At 42.2% G+C, this 21513-nt stretch overlaps 1 protein-coding gene across 4 annotated transcripts in view; it reads left to right on the forward strand.

The window, feature by feature from the left end:
• unc13d (unc-13 homolog D (C. elegans)) overlaps positions 1 to 17950 on the forward strand; it is a 169320-nt gene extending 151370 nt beyond the window's left edge. For 3 of the 4 annotated variants that reach the window (XM_060844631.1, XM_060844632.1, XM_060844634.1), the window contains 4 exons: positions 2109 to 2229; positions 2330 to 2456; positions 14989 to 15194; positions 16355 to 17950. In XM_060844631.1, coding sequence (XP_060700614.1) covers positions 2109 to 2229; positions 2330 to 2456; positions 14989 to 15194; positions 16355 to 16458 — 558 coding nt within the window. In that variant the 3' untranslated portion in view covers positions 16459 to 17950. The remainder of the gene's footprint in view (positions 1 to 2108; positions 2230 to 2329; positions 2457 to 14988; positions 15195 to 16354) is intronic. The other variant, XM_060844633.1, reaches the window with a different exon arrangement.
• The last annotated feature ends 3563 nt before the right edge of the window (positions 17951 to 21513 follow it).

Here is a 21513-nt window from a genome sequence, read left to right on the forward strand (position 1 = left end):
TTACCCCTTACCTAACACTACGGGCAATTTAGCATGGCCAATTCACCTGACCCGCACATCTTTGGACTGTGGGAGGAAACCGGAGCACCCGGAGAAAACCCACGCTGACACGGGGAGAACGTGCAAACTCCACACAGCCAGTCGCCTGAGTCGGGAATTGAACCCGGGTCTCAGGCGCTGTGAGGCAGCAGTGCTAACCACTGTGCCACCGTGAGATGAGGACAATGCTTTTGTTGTAATCTACATGGACTTCAGTAAGGCTTTAATAAGGTCCCGTATTGGAGACTAATAGCAAAAGTAAGAGCCCATGTGATTCAAGGAGACTTGGTAAATTTAATCCACATTTGGCTTAATGAGAGGAAGCAAAGGGTGACAGTTGAAGGGTTTTTTTTCCAATTGGAAGTCTGTGTCCAGTCAAGACCCACAAGGATCAGTGTTGTTTATAAATGATTTAGACTTGAATATAGGGGGTTGATTAGAAAGTTCACAGATGATACAAAAATTGACGGGTAGTGAATAGTTAGGAAGATAGCCTTAGATTATAGGAAGATATAGACGAGCTGGTCAGATGGACTGATCAGTGGCAAATGGAATTCAGTCTGGACAAGAATGAGGTGATGCACCTGGACAGGACAAACAAGGCAAGGGAATACATGATGAATCATAGGACCCTGGGGATTACCAAGGATCAGAGGGACTTTCATGTGCATGGGTTTAAGAGCAGGGAGGTTATGTTGGAGCTGTATAAAATGTTGGTTAGGCCACAGCAAGAGTATTGTGTGTTGTTCTGGAATCCACACTTTAGGTGCAATGTGGTTAGCCCTGGACAAGATGCAGAGGAGACTTACCAACACGTTTCCTGGGCTAGAGAGTTTGTTATGAAGTTATATTGGACAGACCAGATTGTTTGCTTTAGAATAGAGGAGATTGAGAGGGGACATGATTGAGATGTATAAAATTGAGGAGCATGCAGAGGTTGGATAGGAAGCAACATTTTGCCTTGATAGAGAAGAATTGACCAGGGAGGGCACAGATTTAAAGTAAGTGGCAGAAGGTTGAGACGAAATGAGGAAAACGTTTTCACCCAGAGGGAGGTTGGAATCTGTAATCACTGCCTGTAAGTGTGGCACAGGCAGAAACCCTCACAACATTAACAAGTATTTAGATGTGCACTTGTGATGCCAAAGTACACAAGGCTAAGGGCCAAGTGGTGGAAATATTAGAATAGTTAGGTGGTTGTTTTTGACTGGTGCACTCCCAATGGGCCTAAGGGCTCTTTTCTGTGTTGTAAACCTTTAATGCTCTGTGAAATTGAATGAACTCAAGGGATAGCAGATGTTCTGGGGCTGTTTGATGTAGAACTGAATTTCCTCTGAAACTTCCACGTTCAAATCTCACTCCAGGTACATGGAACATTTTCCAGATTGACATTCTGGTGTACTACTAAACTGAGATCCATTTGATCTGTCATTATAAAGTATACCTCATTGAAAAATGAAGGAAGTATTCCTGATATTGTGGTTAACACTTATCTATCCTTGATTGCAGTTGGTGAGTACTCACTGTGCATAAATTGGCTGCCCCACTTCCTTATTCAAACATAATTAATTTTCTGTGAAGCACTTTGGGACATTATGGGGAGGGAATGGCCTAGTGGTTTTTATGTCTGGACTGGTAATCCAGGAAATGTTCTGTGGACGCAGGTTCAAGTCCCAGCATGGCAAATGGTGGAATTTGAATTCAATAAAAATCTGAAATTAAGTGTCTAATCATGACCATGAGTCCATTATCAGTTGTTGGAAAAACTCATCTGGTTAACTTATTTCCTTTTGGGAAGGAAATTACCATCCCTATCTAGTCTACATGTGACTCTAGACCCACAGCAATTTGTTTGACTCTTAACTGCCCTCTGAGCAATTAGAGATGGGAAATAAATGGTGGCCTGGCCAGTGATGCCCACATCCCATAAATGAATTTTTAAAATCCTAAGAACCTGAATGCTGCTATATAAAAGCTTTTTTTCCCTTCTTTATTGTTCCTTCCATTGAATAACAAAAAGAATTAAATATGCATTTCTCCCTAATGACACCTCCACTTTTTTGTTTAAGACTGCTGATGACTATTCCAAGTATGGTGCCGTGACTATAAAAGTCTGCTACGACACTGAAGGGAAAAGGCTCCATGTGGAAATCCTAAATGCTGTTAATCTCATGCCATTGGATTCCAATGGTAAGAAAGAAAGTGGTGTTTCTGGCTGAGGAGATGTGTTTTTGTCTCATTACACTTTCTGAATCTCTTCCTCATTCCCATCCTATCTCTCCTTGTGCAGGTACCAGTGATCCTTTTGTGGAACTGACGCTGGAACCCAAACACATCTTTCCACTGGTAGAGAACAAAACAACTAGACGCATAGATAATGACCTCAACCCGCTCTTTGATGAGGCTTTCAAGTTCAGGTACATTTATAGCACTGAATGAGGCCGTTCTAACAATTTTGTCCATGGCATCTCTCTGTGATAACAACTCAGCTTGTCCCGTTGCCCAACCTTTTCCCTCTTATTCTGCAAGCCACAGAGTCATACAGCCTCCGTGATCACTGCCCAGACAACGCAGCGCCCGCGGCAGCAACCGCAGCCGCAAACCATGACGTCACTTCCGCCCCCACCGACCTTGCAACCTCTGCGATCGCCGCCCAGACAACAACAAATCCACAGAGTCGTACAGCCTGAATTCAGGCCCTTTGACCCAATTCGTCCATGGATACCAGGTTTTCTAATCTGAATGAGTCCCATATCCTTGCATTTGATCCATATCCCCCTCAACCTTTCCTATCCATGTATCTTGTCCAAATGTTTTTTTTAAATGTTGTAATTGTACTTTCCTTTATCACTTCCTCTGGCAGTTCATTCCATATACACACAACCTCTGTATGAAAAAGGTTGAAGGTGCAAGGGGAAAGATTGTAAAAGGATCTGAGAAGTAACCTATGTTCTTTAGTACTGGACTCTCCTACCCTGGGGAAAATCCTTGACTATTCACCTTATCTATGCTCCTTCTGATTTTATAAGCCTCTATAAGGTCACTCCTCAATGTCTTACACTCCAGGGAAAATAAAGTCCCAGTCTCTCCAACCTCTCCTTATAACTTAAACTTTCCAGTCTCAGTAACATCCTTGTAAATCATTTTTGCGCCCTTTTCAGTGTAATGATATCTTTCCTATAGCAGAGTAACCATAATTGTATGCATTACTCCAAATGTGGCCTTACCATCATTTGTAGAGCCATAACATGACATCCCAACTCCTGTACTCAGTGCTCTGGCCGATGAAGGTAAACATGTCAAATGCCTTCTTTACCACCATGTCTATCTGTGATGTCACTTTGAAGGAACTATCATTCCAGTTCTCTTGTTTGACAATCATCCCCAGGGCCCTACCATTAAATGTGTAAGTCCTGCCCTGTTTTGTCTTACCAAAATGCAACACCTCACATTTTTTTAAAATTAAACTCTACCTGCCATTTCTCAGCCCACTGGTCCAGTTGATCAAAATCCTGTTGTGCTCTGAGATAACCTTCACTGTCCACTATACTACCAATTTCGGCGGCACCTGCAAACTTACTAATCATGCCTGCTATATTCTCATCCAAAGCATTGATATAAATGATGAACAACAGTGGACCCAACGCCGATCCTTATGGTATCAGGCTGGTCATAGGCCTCCGGTCTGAGTAACCCTCCACAACTACTATCTGTCTGCTGTTGTTAAGCCAATTTTGTATCCAGTTGGCTAGTTCTTCCTGGATACCACGTGATATAACCTAATAAAGGATATTCTAATCCATTCTACCATTTCTCTTCAGGTTACAGAATCTGTCCCCATCATACTCTCAGGCACGGAATTCCAGTTCTTAACAATTCACTACCTAAAGGTTTTTTTCTCTTGGCACCTCTGGTTCATTTGTCAAGCGCTTTAAATCCCTGTCATCTGGTTCTTGAATCTTCGACAATGGTAACAGTCCATCTCCATCTGCTTCACAGACCCCTTATGATTTTGCTACTTGCACATCTTGCAACCTTCTTGTCTCTGGACTCTCCTGCCCATCTTTGCATCTGAAAGTTCTGGGGATGAGTAACATCTTCTTTTGTGCAGTGCCCCAGAATTAGTCCCATTGCTCCAGCTGAGGCCAAAGCACAGTTTTATAAAATTTAGCAGTGAGCGAATTCCCCCACCCAAAACCTGTTAGTGGTCCAAGCCATGGTGAGTATGGTGACAAAATAAGCAAGAATGAAAAAAAATCACATTCTCAACATTATGAACAAAATTATCTCTAATTTCCCAAATTTCTGGACAGCACCCATGCATGCTCCATGGCCACCATCCTGCTTGACCCTTTAACTACGCAACTCTACATCAACATGCTACCAGCCTCACCACAACATCATGCCTGCTCTCAGACTAACTCTGACACCTAACTCAGGCCTTGTGGAGCTGACAGACACCTATGTAGCTGTACATTTCATTGATCAGCGCAGGATGTTTTAGACATGACATACCCATCCTATAGCTCTTAGCATTCTTTCTTAATACTTGCTGACTTTAACACTGAATTACAGGTGGCCAGTCTCTGCGGTTTAGTTTGCTTTTTAGAATGGGAGAGGTGGGCAGCAGTGATCAGTCAGATACAGGTTCGATATGCCACTGTACAACATCAGGCTACATCAGTGTCAGAGCTCTAATATGTATGAGCAGCCTAGGTAGCAAACACAAGGCATGTGCTTCAGATGAATTACAAACCACTCTGGTGGGGAAATTCTTCAGTCTATAATCAAGAATGGGATAACTGAACATCTTGAAAATTTTCAGCTGATCAGAGCAATTCAGTGCATGAGTTGTATGACCCTTTGATCTTTTCCATATAAATTTTGTGTCTAAGGTTTTCCTCTTTCACTAACACCTGATGAAGGAGCAGCGCTCCAAAAGCTAGTGTTTTCAAATAAATCCGTCGGATTATAACCTCGTGTCTTGTAATTTTTGACCTTGTCCAACCCAGTCCAACACTGGCACCTCTACATTTTAATAGGAAAAGACAAAGTAGATAAAAATAAACTATTTCCAGTGGTTGGAGATCCTGAAACTATGAGGCATAGTCTGAGAATTAGAGCGAGATCGTTCAGGAGAGATTTTAGGAAGCAATTCCACACACACACGGTGTCAATGTTTGGAACTCTCTTTTTCACAAATGGCAGAGGATGCTGGATCAGTTGCTAATGTTAAATCTGAAATCGATAATTTTTAAACAAAGGTATGTCAGCCAAAGGCAGTAGATGGATTTCAGCCACATCTCATACCATGATCTCATTGAATGTGGAACAGGTTCAAGGGGCTGAATGGCCTACTCCTGTTCCTATATTCACTTAGGTCTATTTGTGTTGTCAACTCCTCTACCTTGTTACATACACTGCATCCTTTCAGATAAAGAACCTTAAGCTTTAACGTTTTACTGTTATACCTTATTCTGGTTCTAAGTCCTGCTATACTCCTGCACATATTGGATTGGACACAGTTATTTGAAGAGAAGTCAACATTTGAGATGTGGGAGGCTTTCAAAGACAGGTTAAAGATAGTGCAGGATAGGCATGTCCCATTGAAAGCAAAGGATAGGAAAGGCAAGATTCGTGAACTGTGGATGACAGGAGAAATTGTACAACTAGCCAAGAGGAAAAGGGAAGCGTACATAAGGTCTAGGCAGCTAAGAACAGAACACGCCCTGGAGGAATATTGGAAGAGTAGGACAAATCTTAAACAAGGAATCAAGTGGGCTAAAAGGGATCATGAAATAGTTTTAGCGAGCAGAATTAAGGAGAATCCCAAAGCATTTCATTCTTATATAAGAAGCAAGTGGGTAACTAGAGAAAGGATTGGTCCACTAAAGGATAACTAAGGAAGGCTGTGTGTCGAACCTGAGAGAATGGGTGAGATTCTGAATGATTACTTTGCATCAGTGTTCACTGAGGAGAGGAACATGATGAATGTTGAGATTAGAGATAAAAGTTTGATTAGTCTGGATCACGTTGGCATAAGTAGGGAAGATGTGTTGGGTATGCTAGAGGTAATCTTTAGACAAATCCCCAGGACTGAATGGGATCTATCCCAGATTGCTGAGAGGGGCGAGAGAGGAAATAGCTGGGGCCCTGATAGATATCTTTGTAGAACTGGAGGCTTGCTCATGTACCCCTGTACAAGAAGGGTAGTAGGGATATTCCAGGTAACTACAGACCAGTGAGCCTGACGTCGGTGGTGAGAAAGTTGCTGGAGACGGTACTGAGGGATAGGATCTATTTATATTTAGAAAAGAATGGGCTTATCAGTGATAGGCAACATGGTTTTGTGTGAGGGAGATCGTGCCTTATCAACTTAATAGAGTTCTTTGAGGAAGTGACCAAGTTGATAGATGAGGGAAGGGCTGTTAATGTCCTATACATGGACTTTAGTAAGGTGTTTGACAAGGTTCCCCATGGTGGACTAATGGAGAAAGTGAAGTCACATGGTGTGCAGGGTGTTCTAGCTTGGTGGATAAAGAACTGGTTGAGCAACAGGAGACAGAGAGTAGTAGTTGAAGGGAGTTTCTTGAAGTGGAGAAAGGTGACCAGTGGTGTTCCACAGGGGTCAGTGTTGGGGCCACTGTTGTTTGTAATATACATAAATGATCTGGAAGAGGGCACTGTTGGTATGATCAGCAAGTTTGCAGATGACATGAAGATTGGTGGAGTAGCAGAAAGCATAGGGGACTGTCAGAGAATACAGGAGGATATAGATCGACTGGAGAGTTGGGCAGAAAAGTGGCAGATGGAGTTCAATCCAGACAAATGTGAGGTGATGCATTTAGGCAAGACTAATTCTAGAGCGAATTATACAATGAACGGAAGAGCCTTGGGAAAAGTTGATGGGCAGAGAGATCTGGGAGTGCAGGTCCATTGTACCCTGAAGATTGCTCCACAGGTGGATAGAGTGATCAAGAAGGCATATGGTATTGAGTATAAGAGTTGGCAGGTCATATTAAAATTGTACAAGACATTGGTTCGGCCGCATTTAGAATACTGTGTACAGTTCTGGTCGCCACATTACCAAAAGGATGTGGACGCTTTGGAGAGGGTGCAGAGAAGGTTTACGAGGATGTTGCCTGGTATGGAAGGTGCTAGCTATGAAGTGGGGTTGAGTAGGTTAGGTTTATTTTCATTAGAAAAAAGGAGACTGAGGGGGGACCTGATTGAGGTTTACAAAATCATGAAGGGTATAGACAGGGTGGATAGAGACCAGCTTTTTCCCCAGGATTCAGTAACGAGAGGTCACTCTTTCAAGGTTAGAGGTGGAAAGTTTAAGGCGGATACACACAGCAAGTATTTCACACAGAGGGTGGTGGGCGTTTGGAACGTTGCCAGCAGAGGTGGTAGAGGCAGGCACGGTAGATTCATTTAAGATGTGTCTGGACAGATGCATGAGTAGGTGGGGAGCAGAGGGATACAAATGCTGAGGAATTGGGCGACAGGTTTAGACAGTACATTTGGATCGGCTCAGGCTTGGAGGGTCGAAGGGCCTGTTCCTGGGCTATAAATTTTCTTTGTTCTTTGTTTTTTCTTTGTTCTATATACTTGCCCATCCTTTTTGTCACACTTTATCAGTCACCCCATCAACATCCTGCACTTCTGCTCTATCATTGTTTAAACTTCCCTCCAGTTGAGCAGCCTTAACCAACCCCCATGTCCAACCCACTAATTAGTTTGGAGCCCTGTCTACAACCCTTATTATATGATCCACCAGGATACTGGTCCTACTGTGGTTCAAACGAAGGCTGCCCCAGTGGAACAGCTCACTCCCCAGACTGGTGCCAGTGCCCATGAGTCAGAGCTTATTTCTCCCACACCAATCTTTTAGCCATGCATTTACCTCTCTAATCTTATTTACCCTGTGACAATTTGCATGTGGCTCAGGTAATAATCAGGAAATTATTACTTTGTGATTCTGCTTTTTAATTTAACCCGGAGCTGCTCATAATCTCTCAGTAGAACCTCTTTCCTAGTCTTACATATGTCATTGGTACCTATGTGGACCACAACAACTAGATCTTTCTCCTTCCGGTCCAAATTCATCTCGAGCCCAGAAGAGATGTCCTGAACCTTGACACCAGGTAGGCAACACAGCCTTTGAGACACTCTACCTTTGCTGCAGAGAACCGTATCTATTCTCTTAATAAGGCTATCTCTAATTACTGTCACATTTCTCTTGAGAATGGCATTCTGGACCAGATCAGACACCCTACAGTCCACACCAGGAACAAAAACCTTGTACCTGATGGGCAGAGACTCTTTCAAAACTAAATGTTGATCCAGAAAAGGACATTCCAGGTCCCAGTTCCTGATCACAACCAAATGTTCTTGGGTAGTTCTTGTTCATTTGAAAAACAAGGCCCGCAGGAGTAGGAAACACTGGATGATCAGAGATATGGAGGCTCTGTCAAGAGAAAGGATTAGGCATATGTCAGGTATAGACAGCTAGGATAAAGTGAATCCATTGAAGAGCATAGGGAGTGTAGAAGTAGACTTATTAGAATAGAATCCCTACAGTGTGGAAACAGGCCCTTCGGCTCAACAAGTCCAAGCCAACCCTCCGAAGAGTACCCCATCCAAACACATTTCCCTACGCTATTACTTTACATTTACCCCAGACTAATGCACCTAACCTACACATCCCTGATCATTGTGATCAATTCACCTAACCAGCACATCTTTAGATTGTGGGAGGAAACCGGAGCACCCAGAGGAAACTCACGCAGACACTGGGAGAATGTACAAACTCCACACAGACAGTCGCCTGAGGCTGGAATTGAACCCAGGTTCCTGGCGCTGTGAGGCAGCAGTGCTAACCACTGAGCCACTGTGCTGCACACTTAAGAGGACTTAAGAGGAAAATCAGAAGGGCAGAAAGGGGATATGAGATAGTTTTGGCAGATGAGGTTAAGGAGAATCCAAAGAGATTCTACAAGTATATTAAGGACAAAAGAGTAACTAGGGAGAGAATAGGGCCCCTTAAAGATCAATGAAGTCAACTATGTGTGAAATCACAGGAGGTGGTTGAGATCCTAAACAAATATTTCGCATCACCTTTAATGTGGAGAAAGACATGGAAGTGAGGGAACTTTGGGAAATAAATTGTGATGTCCTGAAAATAGTCCATATTGTAGAAGAAGAGATGCTATAAGTATTAAAATGCATAAAGATAGATAACTTCCCAGGATTTGATCAAGTGTACCCCAGAATGTTGTGGGAAGCTGGGGAAGAAATTGTAGGGCCCCAGCAGTGATATCTGAATCATCGACAGGCATGGATGAGGTGCTGGAAGACTGGAGGGTGGCTAATGTTGTGCCATTATTTAAGAAAGGCTACACGGAAAAGCCAGAGAACTACAGACTGGTGAGCCTGACGTTAGCATTGGGTAAGTTGTTGGAGCGGAATACAGAGTGTAAAGTCCAGAATGAGAACAAAAAGTGTCTTTTTTTTAATTGGGTTAGTAAACTGAGGAATGGCAGATGGATTTTAATTTAAATAAATGTGATATGGACATTTTGCAAGATGTCACCATCTATTTCCCTACAGTCTATATCTTCCATATCCTTTTCCACAGTAAAGGCCACCTTACTGATCTTTGAGGGGCCCTATTCTCTCCCTGGTTACCCTTTTGTCCTTAATGTATTTGTAATGCTTGAACAGATGAAAGGATGAAGTGTTCCAGTGAGTGACTAATTTGTGCAAGGCAAGGAAGGTTTAGTCGTTTGCGAAAATAAGGTGATTGAGGGCCATTGAGTGAACATGATATGTGCAATACTGAGGATTGTAGTCCACCAGCCTTAGCAAGTGGCAGAGTCAGAGTGAGTGCGACCTCGTGGGTGTAAGGGAGCTGAGAGATGATGGTGACACTTACCGTAGAGAAATATAGGAGATCATTGACCTTCATATGGCACTGTTGTGGGTTCCTTTTAACTGCAGGATGCCCCACTGCCTGTGCTGCAATCTCAATCCCGGTTGGCTCAGTTTGTTTGCATGGACTCCTTTGATCAATTTGCAAAAGATCTCCCCTCCTCTTCACCATCCCATCCACTAACCCCTCCAGATCCCTATCCATGCAGTCGGGAGCCAGCTTATATTTTGTCTACAATATTTGAAGAGTTGAGAATTGCAGTGTGAGTATCAACTCCTGGCTTGCATGATCTAAAGTGATGTGCAGCTGGGTTTTAAACATGACTCCAGAGAAATGGAAGCCAGAAAGTTCTGGCACTGATACCTGTCTGGCTGCATGATTCCTTGAGAAATGCACCCAACAGCTTGGTTGCTTAATTAATGATGTGAAAAGATTGTTTGAAAAAATTTGTCCCGGGCTACAGTGGACCAGACACCAGGAAACGCACTTGCCATCACACTATACTGTGAATCGGAGGACTCATCCCTATAACTTCCTTGTTTTCTTTACTCCTCGCCTCTCTATAAAGCAAAGGATTTTTACTGGCCTTAGTAGCTGTTTTCTCAGCCACTTTCAATGATTTAAGCACAATATACACCCAGACCCCTCTGTGCTTGCACCCCTTTTTTTTAGAATTGTGGTGTTTATTTGGGGTGGTACGGTGGTTCAGTGGTTAGCACTGCTGCCTCACAACACCAAGGACCCAGGTTCGATTCTAGCCTTGGGCGACTGTCTGTGTGGAGTTTGCACATTCTCCCTGTGTCTGTGTGGGTTTCCTCCCACAATCCAAAAATGTGCGGGTCAGGTGAATTGGCCATGCTAAATTGCTATAGTGTTAGGTGTATTAGTCAGAGGGAAATGGGTCTGGGTGGGTTACTCTTTGGAGGGTCGGTGTGGACTGGTTGGGCCAAAGGGCCTGTTTTGACAATGTTTCTAATCTAAAAAAAAATGTCATATCGTCTTCTCTTGTTCTTGCTTCCAAAATAAATCACTTCAGACTTCTCTGCATTATTTTCCATCTGCCAGGTGTCTATCCATTCCACTAATCTTCCCACATTCTCTATCATTGTCATCCTCACAAATACTTTCAACTTCTGTGCCTCTTGCACTTTTTGAAATTGTGCCCTTTTCATCCAAATCTACAGAATTACTGTAATACGTAAAGAGAAAAACTGGCCCTAACATTCATCCTGATTCCCTGGGGAACACTACTATGCATTATCCTCTCTTCCAAACAGTTACTGTCCACCAGTATTCTGTCTTCTACCACTCAGCCATAACTGCAGCTGATCCTTTTATTCAACTTTGCTGAGGCCTGTGAAGAGGCCACTATATCTATTATGTAGTACATACACCACATTAACCACATTGCCCTCAACAGCGCTGGATTTCCTTCATGAATCCACATTTGTTGAAGTAACTGGTGAATGTGTTTCAGGTCATTGTTTTGAAAGGCTTTCCCATCACCAGCATTAATCTTACTGGCCTGTAGTTGCTGGACTATCCTCTGCATCCTTTTTTTGAACAAGCATGTAATGTTTACAACATTCCAGTTCTCAGGCACTACCACTATATCTCAGGGGATTCAAAGATTCTAATTTAACTGGATCAAGTCTATTCTCACCCACATTGTAATTGGCTCTCATGTAATTAAATATAATAAGTTCTATCACTGCTTGTTCCTTGTCTATGCCTTTGTTATCTCCAGGCTCTAACACTTGACCTGCATCTTGGCCAATCCCACTTGTACCAACTAAGATCTGTAAGTGTGCTACCCTTCCACTTGCTGTCATCTTGCTTTTCAAAATTCTGATCCATGTTTTCAAACATGCCCATGACTTTACCCCTATCTTTGTAATATTCTCCAACCAAAGTCCTTTGAGATGTCTCCACCTCCGGTGTATACTGATTAATTTGCTCCATCATAGGCAGCCATGCCATCAGCTGCCTTGGCTAAGAGCATTGGGTTGTCTCCCTAAACCTCTCTGTCTTCCTCACAGACAGTACTTAGAGTCATAGAAATGCACAGCACAGAAACAGATCCTTCGGTCCAACGTGTCCATGCTGACCAGATATCATAACCTAATCTAATCCCACCTTCCAGCACCTGGCCCACATCCTTCCAAACCCTTCCTATTCATATACCCATCCAGATGCCTTTTAAATACTGTAATTGTACCAGCCTCCATCACTTCCTCTAGCAGCTCATTCCATACACAGCCCACCCTCTGCGTGAAAAAGTTGCTCCTTAGGTCCCTTTTATATCTTTTCCCCTCACCCTGAACCTATGCTGTCTAGTGCTGGACTCCCCCACTCCAGGGAAAAGACCTTGTCTAATTCTCCTATCCAAAACCCATCATTATTTTATAAAACTTATGAGCGGCATGGTGGCACAGTGGTTAGCACTGCTGCCTCACAGCGCCCGAGACCTGGGTTCAATTCCCGCCTCAGGTGACTGACTGTGTAACGTTTTCACTTTTTCCCCATGTCTGCGTGGGTTTCCTCCAGGTGCTCCGGTTTCCTCCCACAGTCCAAAGATGTGCGGGTCAGGTGAATTGGCCATGCTAAATTGCCTGTAGTATTAGGTAAGAGGTAAATGTAGGGGTATGGGTGGGTTGCGCTTCGGTGGGTCGGTGTGGACTTGTTGGGCCTGTTTCCACACTGTACGTAATCTAATCTAAGTAAAAACCTCTATAAGGTCACCCTACTTAAGTTTTGGTTAACCTATTTAACCCAAAAACCTTCCTAAAATAGCTGCAGCTATTTTATTACATTAAAAGCACCATATAAATTGTTGTTATTGTTTCATAACTTTATTCTGCCAGGATATGGTTCCATAGTATCCTTTTTGTCAATCACCCAGTTTCATGATGGGCTGTTTGACCACAGTGTATCACAGGGCAGCATGGTGATTGATTAGATTAGATTCCCTACAGTGTGGAAACAGGCCTTCGGCCCAACAAGCCCATACAGACCCTCCGAAGAGTAACCCACCCAGACCAGTTTCCCTTTGACTAATGGACCTAATACTATGGCAATTTAGCATGGCCAATTCACCTGACCTGCATATCTTTGGACTGTGGGAGGAAACCGGAGCACCCGGAGGAAACCCACGCAGACACGGGGAGAATGTGCAACTCCGCACAGTCGCCCAAGGTTGGAATCGAACCTGGGTCCCTGGCGCTGTGAGGCAACAGTGCTAACCACTGAGTCACTGTGGTTCAGTGGTTAGCACTGCTGCCTCACAGCACCAGGAACCTGGGTTTGATTCCACTTCTGTTTTTTTTTACCACAGTCCAAAATTGTGCAGGTTAAATTACTAAATTGCCCTTAGTGTCCAGGTGTGTACAGGCTAGGTGTATTAGCAATGGGAAATGCAAAATTAATGGAATAGGTGGGTCTGGGTGGGATGCTGTCCAGAAGCTCAGTGTTGATTGGCTGAATGGTCTGTTTCCACACTGTAGGGATTCTATGAAAGCCAAGCTGATCTGTTCTTTGAATGATGTCCATTTATATGCATCTCCAATAGACTATATTGACTGATGATCAGGGGCAGTTATGCTGGTTGAATGCCTACTTTCTAACCCAAGGATGAAAAGGAAAATTGTGATGGGCGTACAGTACTGGATAGCACTAAGCTTGTGGCTTTCGTGGCCTGTATACTTCAACCTTGAGAGTAGAGATCAGGAGAGATTTGAGATTATTCATTATCACTCATCCTCCATTGTTGCACAGCCAAAATTAACCATCAGTAGCTTCATTGTGAGGACTAAGTCAAGCATGTATTTGATTATGGGCTGCACGAAAGGTGCAAAGTACCGACGGCATGGTTGACAACTTGGACTGTCAGTCCAGAAGCATAGCCTTTGACTGCACATACACATACTCCTGCTCTCTCTCTCTCTCTCTCACACACACACACTTGGATGGCTTGATACATTACAGGCTATTAGAGTCAATGAGTCATAGAGGTATACAGCATGGAAACAGACTCATCCAAACATAGTCCAACTGGTCTTTGCCAACCAGATATCCTAAATAAATCTAGATATCCTAAATAAATCTAAATTTCCCAGCATTTTACCCATATCCCTCTAAACCCTTCTTAATCATATACCAATCCAGATGCCTTTTAAAATTGTAATTATACCAGTTCCTCTGGCATCTCATTCCACACATGCAGCACCCTTTGTGTTAAAACATTGCACCTTAGGTCCCTTTTAAATCTTTCCCCTCTACCTTGAACCTATGCCCTCTAGTTTCCCCCATCCTGGGGAAAGACCTTGTCTATTTACCCTATTCATGCCCCTCATGATTCTATAAACCTCTACAAAGTCACCCCTCAGCCTCCAATGCTCCAAGGACAATAGCCCCAGCCTATTCAGCTTCTATAGCTCAAACCCTCCGAATCAGGCAACAGCCTTGTAGATCTTTTCTGAACCCTTTCAGGTTTCACAACATCCTTCTGATAGCAAGGAGACCAGAACTGCATGCGGTATTCAAAAAGTGGCCTAACCAATGTCCTGTACATGACCTCCCAATTCCTCTACTCAATGCACTGACCAATAAAGGCAAACATACCAAACACCACCTTCGCCATCCTGTCTACCTGGGACTTCATTTTCAAGGAATTATGAACCTGCACTCCAACATCTCTGTTCAACAACATTCACCAGGATCTTACCATTAAGTGTGTAAGTCCTGACCTGATTTGCCTTTCCAAAATGCAGCATCTCAAATTAATGTCCATCTGCCACTCCTCAGCCCATCGGCCCATCTGATCAAGATCCTGTTGTACTCTGAGGTAACCTCCTTTGCTCTCAACTACACCCCCAATTTTGGTGTCACCTTTAAGCTTTTGTTCTGAATTAGAACATTTACAGAATCCTATATGTACAAAGTTTACAGGCAAAAATGTCAAATATAGTTTATAAGAAGCCTGAGTAGGGGGTAATAACTGCTTTTTTTGTTTTCAGCAATGTTACTTCAGAGCAGTGTCAGAGAGAGGGGGCCTGCCTACTTATTACTGTATTTGATCATGATACATTGGTCAGTGACGATCTAGAAGGGGAAGCTTACTTCTCTCTGCAAGACATCCCAGGACTGTACAGCACTGAGGAACCTCTCAACATTAGCAAAGTTCCTCAGAGCCGATTGGCTCTGAGCCATCCAAAACCAAATGGTAAGACATCACTTTTTTTTATATTTACCAGACATTTGTTGAGTTCTTTTCATCAATATGGGTGTCAATGCTATTTCAATATTAATACCCATCCCCAAGTGCCCTAATCAAGAGGGTAGTGATCTGCCTTCTGAAACTGCTGCAGTCATGTGATGTGGATACATTTAGGAAGGTACTTCTAGGACTTTATACAGTGAAGGATTGGTGATATATTTTCAGTTAGCATAATTTGAGAGTTTGAGGGAATTTGCAGATGGTCGCATTTTCTTTGTTGCCCTGCTCCATCAAGGCAGTCTATCCTCCACTTCTTTCAATTTTGAGAGAGTTCTGTAAACAACAGAACCAATCTGAGAACAGTCTTGTGCACTCAAATATTTTAACAAGCCTCAATCACTATCAGAATATGTACAGCATGGGGCTAGAGACAAACTGAAGCTACCTCTACTCTTTTAAGCTGAAGGTAAAGCTTTATTAAACACTCCCAGGATAGGGACACCACGGGGTCAGATATAGTGTAATGTTTTTGCTGCTCTTTTAAATTGAAAGTAAAGCTCTATCTATTCTTTAACCTGAAAATAAAGCCTCCCTAATTCTTTTAAACTGAAAGTAAAGCAACCTTTGCATTGCCTTATCAAACCAGGACTGTACAGCACACGGTTAAATGCAGAATAAAGCTCCCTCTAATCTTTTAAAATGAAAATAAAGCTCCATCTACTCATTTAAACTGAAAGTAAAGCATCCTGCATACCAACCCCATCAAACCCCATCTCAAGACAAATTCAAGAGTGGTTTAGACTGGGCCCCCTTTTTTTTTCAAAATGAATGAAGTTATTCTTACTGTTTTAAAGCTTCCTCTCCTCTTATAAACTAAAATCAAAAACTCCCTACATTCCTCCAAACCAAAAATGAAGCTTGGTCTACTCCTTTAAACTGAAATTAAAGCTTCCGCTATGCTTTCTCCATCAAACACACCCAGCACCTCTATATGTTGAGGGTGACACATGAACAATGATGTGAGCTTGAGGGAACACTGTCGCACAAAGTGGTTTTAGGGAACGTGGAATGAAACTTGGAGGAGAAAATTATACACACTACATTTATTAAGACTTTTAGCCACCTTGTAACTGTGAGATGTGTGTCTGGCTTTATTTTCTTGGCAGAAGACAACATATTGAAGTTATTAGAGGCACGAAAAGGAGATAAAGATGCTCAGGCATTTGTCAAAATACGAAGACAACGAGAAAGGAAGTCAAAGGAAAGATAAAAGTTGCTGCGACCTTGCATGCCAACACTGGAAGGAATCCCAAACACTGGACTTTCAGGCACCTCATCTCTTTGGCTCTGTAACATTGATGCACAAATGCTTGAGACTGACTAACACTTAGCATTAGGCTTTAATGGTAAATTGTGAGAAGTATGAGATATTTACCATTGTGTGTGTATGAGGGTCTGCAGATCAAGTTAGCCTGTCTCCCCACCAGTCTTGCTGTGTTAGTGAAGTCAGCTCCTGCTGTGAGATTTTTGGGGCTTCATTCTATTGCTTTCTTTACTGAAAAGACCTTGATTTCTTTTTGTCTTGAGCTATTCCTTTTGACTTCTCAGACTCATGGAGTGAAAATTGGGATTGTCTGCGCTTGCTTTTGTGTTGTCATCTGTGAAATGGCACCTGAAGTGTGCATTCACAGATCCTTGTACTGGACTCTATACTGGTGAGGGCATTTGTGTGCAGAGTGAATGTCAGCTGTATGTTTGCAGAGCCAGCAGAGATCATGAGATCAATCAAGATGTTATCTTTCACTGATTTGATATCAGTGGTGCCATTTTGGAACTCAACAGATTACCAGTGTCTTCAGCCAAATGTGCGTTTGTGTTTAGTTTGTGTTTTTGTCATTTTCTTTAATGCAAGATTTGTGTTTGCCTCCAGCTTTTGTTTGCCACAGCTACCTGTATCAGACTTTATAAAAGCTTGGCCTTGAGTGGAATCTGTCCTCCTTGAGCATCTAACTTCAGGCTGAATTTCAGTAATGCTCAGAAAGTGCTCCATTACTGGCAGTGTTACACTTTATACAAAATGTGAAAATTCCCATGAGTTCTGACCAAGAGTTCTCTCTGATTTCCTGGATGATATTTATCCCTGGACCAATACCTGAAAACAGATTATCTGCTCATTTTGCTGTTTTGTAGGATCTTGTATGCATCCTAGCTGTTGCCTGTCCAATTTTGCAACAGTGACTATATTTCAAAAGTAGTTCAGTGACTGTAAATCTCTTTGAGACATTCTGGATCATGAAAGGTTTTATATAAATGCAATTCTGTCTGTATTTCATTGCTATTTGTTGGACCCTTCTGTGTGCAAAATTGTATGAGACAATTCTGAAAGGGGCGGGAAGGTTTTCTGAATGTACCATATTGTAGAAGTTCTATTTATGCATTAGGATTGACTTTATGAATGTGTGCTTCCTGAGTAACCTGTGCTCATCCGGTACACAAGATATTGTGGGGAATACATTGTGATTTCTACACAGAAACTGTTAGTGGGTAAGGCTCCATGGTGGGACTCTAGGTTCTCCAAAATGGCCTTCTAAAGCCATCTGATAATGGATAGGCCTGGACACTCTGTGTGTCAAATGCATTAGGAATGAATTAATATCACTGTTCACAAGACAGATTTTATTTCTCAAATAAGACACATACCTCAGTTAAAATGTCTCTTGTGCCAATTACAAACATTGAGTAAATTGGAATTTTTAGCAAGTAAATCTTTGCACCTCCTTTATCTCTGTGCTTTCCGGTGTATTTGTTCTCATACCAGCTGCTGTGGCTCAGCAGTATTGTCCCTGAATCAAAAGGATATAGGCTCAAGTTATACTTGAGTGTTACTGAAATAATAATATCCATCTAACAGCTCTCTGGGAAATTGAATACACCCTATTCCAACTCTTAGCCCTTTTCTTTATGACTGCCCACAGGACTGGTTCCCAATCACTGAAAGGGGGCTAATATCTTAAAGGTGACAATCTGGACCTGGGTGACAATATTAGGTTGCTATCAGTTATCAGAAAAAATGCTTGAGAGAATCATTACAGATGTAACAAGTGATTGCCTGGTTAGGGATACCAAATACTGGTATGCATCATAAGAAAAAGTCAAGAATTACAAATTTGATTGCACATAGATCTGGATTGGGAACTGACTGTGAAGACACAGTGGTGATAGATGGATAGTGGTGATAGTGGGGGATTCAGACCATGATGGATCATCAGTGGTGTCACTGAGGGATCAGTGTTGGGACTGTTGCTTTAATAATGATGTAGAGATATGTGTTGGTGCCAGAATCTGCAAACTTACAGATGATACAAAGATCTGTGTGAGTGTTAACATTTTGTACGAAGCTGGAGTGTTTCAAACTGATCTTAATATGCTTAATTGATCTCTGACTGGCAACTGATAATGTTTAATTTGCAGTATGCATTTTTGTGTGGGGTCAGGACAAATGCTGAAGTTACAGACTGTTCTCGTTCATGCAGAGTAGAAGGTGCATTCACAGGATAACTGATTATAAGACTCACTTGGAATCCTGTGCCCAATTCTTAATTGGAGTCATAAAGCATGGAAATAGGTCACATTTGGAGCACTGCGTGCAATTCTAGTTGCCCTGCTATAGGAAGGATGTTATTAAATTTTGAAAGGGTACAAAAAACAATTTACAAGAATGTTACTGAGACTGGAAGGTTTGAATTGTAAGGAGAGGCTGGATAGGCTGGGACTTTTTCCCTGGAATGTAGGAGGCTGAGGGGTGACCTTTAAAGAGATTTATAAAATCATGAGGGGCATTGACAAGATGAGTAGCTAACATCTTTTCCCCAGGATAGGAAAGATTTAAAATTGATCTGAAGGCGAACCTTTTCACAAGGAGCATGGCGCGTATGCAGAATCAGCTGTCAGAAGACGTGGTAGAGGCAGGTATAGTTACAACATTTAAAACACATTTGGACAGGTACATGGATAGGAAAAGTTTAGAGGGATGTGGGCTAAATGCAAGCAGATGGAACTAGTTCAGTTTAGAAAATCTGGTAGGCATGGATGTGTTCCTCACATAGTTAAACTTTCAAAGCCCTGTCTACATCCTTTTTTAAAAATATTTTTATTGAAAAATCTTTCTTTACAAAATTAAGAAGTTACAAAAATATGAAAATATAGTATCATAACATCAAAAACACCAATAAACCAACTATTATACTACTCTATGAAAGAATTTAAAATTACACTTATTACAAATAAATAAATAATACCGCTCAGTGCAATAATGCCATAGCTCTCAACCTTTGAGAGCATCAATTATTAAAGCCACATTTGTTTGAAATTCTTTCTGTCATGGCATTAGGTTTATTAGACCAAACCATCATGGCTAGACAAAAGTCCTAATCAAAATGGTGGACAGATCTGCTTCCAAATAATTCAAAAAGGGCTGCCATGTCTTGTAAAAGTTGTCAGTTTTCTGGTGCATCATGTTTGCAAGGAAGTCTAAAGGAATGTGTTCCATGATTAACTTATGCCACCCTGACAGACCCATGGGGTTCTCAGACACCCAGCACAAATGAATGTTCTTCCTTGCACAAAAAGTGAGGATGCTAAAAAGCTTTTTCCCATGTACGTCTAAGGGAAGTAAATTAACAAACCCAGGAGCAATGAGGCCAGGTCCACCTTGATTTTGGTCCCCTAGACCCTCTCTGTTAGTCCTGCCACAGCGTTCCAATATGCATGGAGCCTGTGGCAGGAATACAGACAATGAGTGAGGGCACCTGTATTTATTTTACATTTGGAGCACATTGAAGATGTTCCCTGCTGAAATTTCACAAGACAATCTGGGGCCAAATGAGCCCTACGAAGAATCTTTAACTGCATAGCATGGGTCCTATTACATATCAAAACCCTCCTCGCATTCTAACAAATATCCAAGTTTCCGAAGTGATCTCAACTCCTAATGCTCTTTCCCAGACCTCACTTAGGTGCTCAATGTCATCCGAGGAACCTCTCCCCAACAAATGATAGAGAATACTCACTGAAGCACTCTCTTTTCCGTATCAGATCTATAACACTCAGAGCGTGGTCTCCTTTCAGATAAAATCTCTAATCTGAAAGAAACAAAAGAGGTCCCTTCTCTATAATCCATTTTCTGAGTTAATTGATCAAATGACATCAACGTTTCACTCTCAAACAGATCACCCAAATAGATTACCCAAACAAGAGACTCCCCTATCTGCCCAAATTACCAACTCGGATCCAATGTCCCTGACTGGAAATCCGGCATTCCAACTATAGGAGCAAGATGTTTTATACATATTACCTTCTATCTACCTCATTGCCCTCCATGCTTTGACCGTGTTAGAAACTACTGGATTACAGAAATGTTAGACAACTGTCCTCATTTTGTTGAAAAACAACAGGTTGATAAGAGGATATTTCGTCTGGGAGGCCTCAATGACTGACCATGTGGATGCTGAATCCCAACAGACCCAGTCACTTACAAAAGATAGGAGGAGCTCAGTTGATATCTTCTAATGTCCAAGAGGTCCAGTCCCCCCAAAGCCTGGGGCAGTTGCAGTTTCGCAAGCTTAATAATGGGTCATTTGTAGTGCCAAATGAAAGAACTAAAGCAGCCACTCAATTTGTTCATTTTTATGAGAGCGACTTGACTCAACCCTGATATTAGAAGGGCCCCCATCTTTGAAGGTCTTGTTTAATCTTGTTAAACAAATGAACAAAATTAGCCTTGAATAACTAATCAAAACTAGGGATAACAGAGAAGCCCAAGTAAAGAAAACCTCCCTGTGCCCACTTAAAGGGGAACTTAGCTTTCACGTCAGGTATCCCCTCAGACCCCCCCATAGGCAGAGCCTCTGACTTTGAAAAATTGATCCTGTAAATTGAGAAAGAACCAAATGAATTAATACACCGTATCAAACAGGGCAGCGAGACTGCCGGGGTCAAAAGTAAAATAAGAACATCATCTGCATATAGTGTAACCGTATGCATCTTCGGTCCCACCAGTTCAGAACAGAACCTCCAAAATGCCGCATTGATTTTTTTAGCATTACAAGTAAGATTCCCTTCCCTAATAGAAGCAATAGATTGGGAGGCATTCTTCTTCCTAACCAGATATGCCAAATATTTACCCGGCCTATCACATGCTCAAACAACCTTTGCTTTGCAAAGGCAAGTTCCTTCCTGGCTGTATGCGTGAGCATGGAGTTTAAGGCAGATCGAAGGACTGTGATCTGCTGCAGCTCAGTCACTGATGGTTTACCGTAATATGCTA

Source organism: Hemiscyllium ocellatum, chromosome 25 (genome assembly GCF_020745735.1).
Source record: "Hemiscyllium ocellatum isolate sHemOce1 chromosome 25, sHemOce1.pat.X.cur, whole genome shotgun sequence".
Taxonomy (NCBI): Eukaryota; Metazoa; Chordata; class Chondrichthyes; order Orectolobiformes; family Hemiscylliidae; genus Hemiscyllium; species Hemiscyllium ocellatum.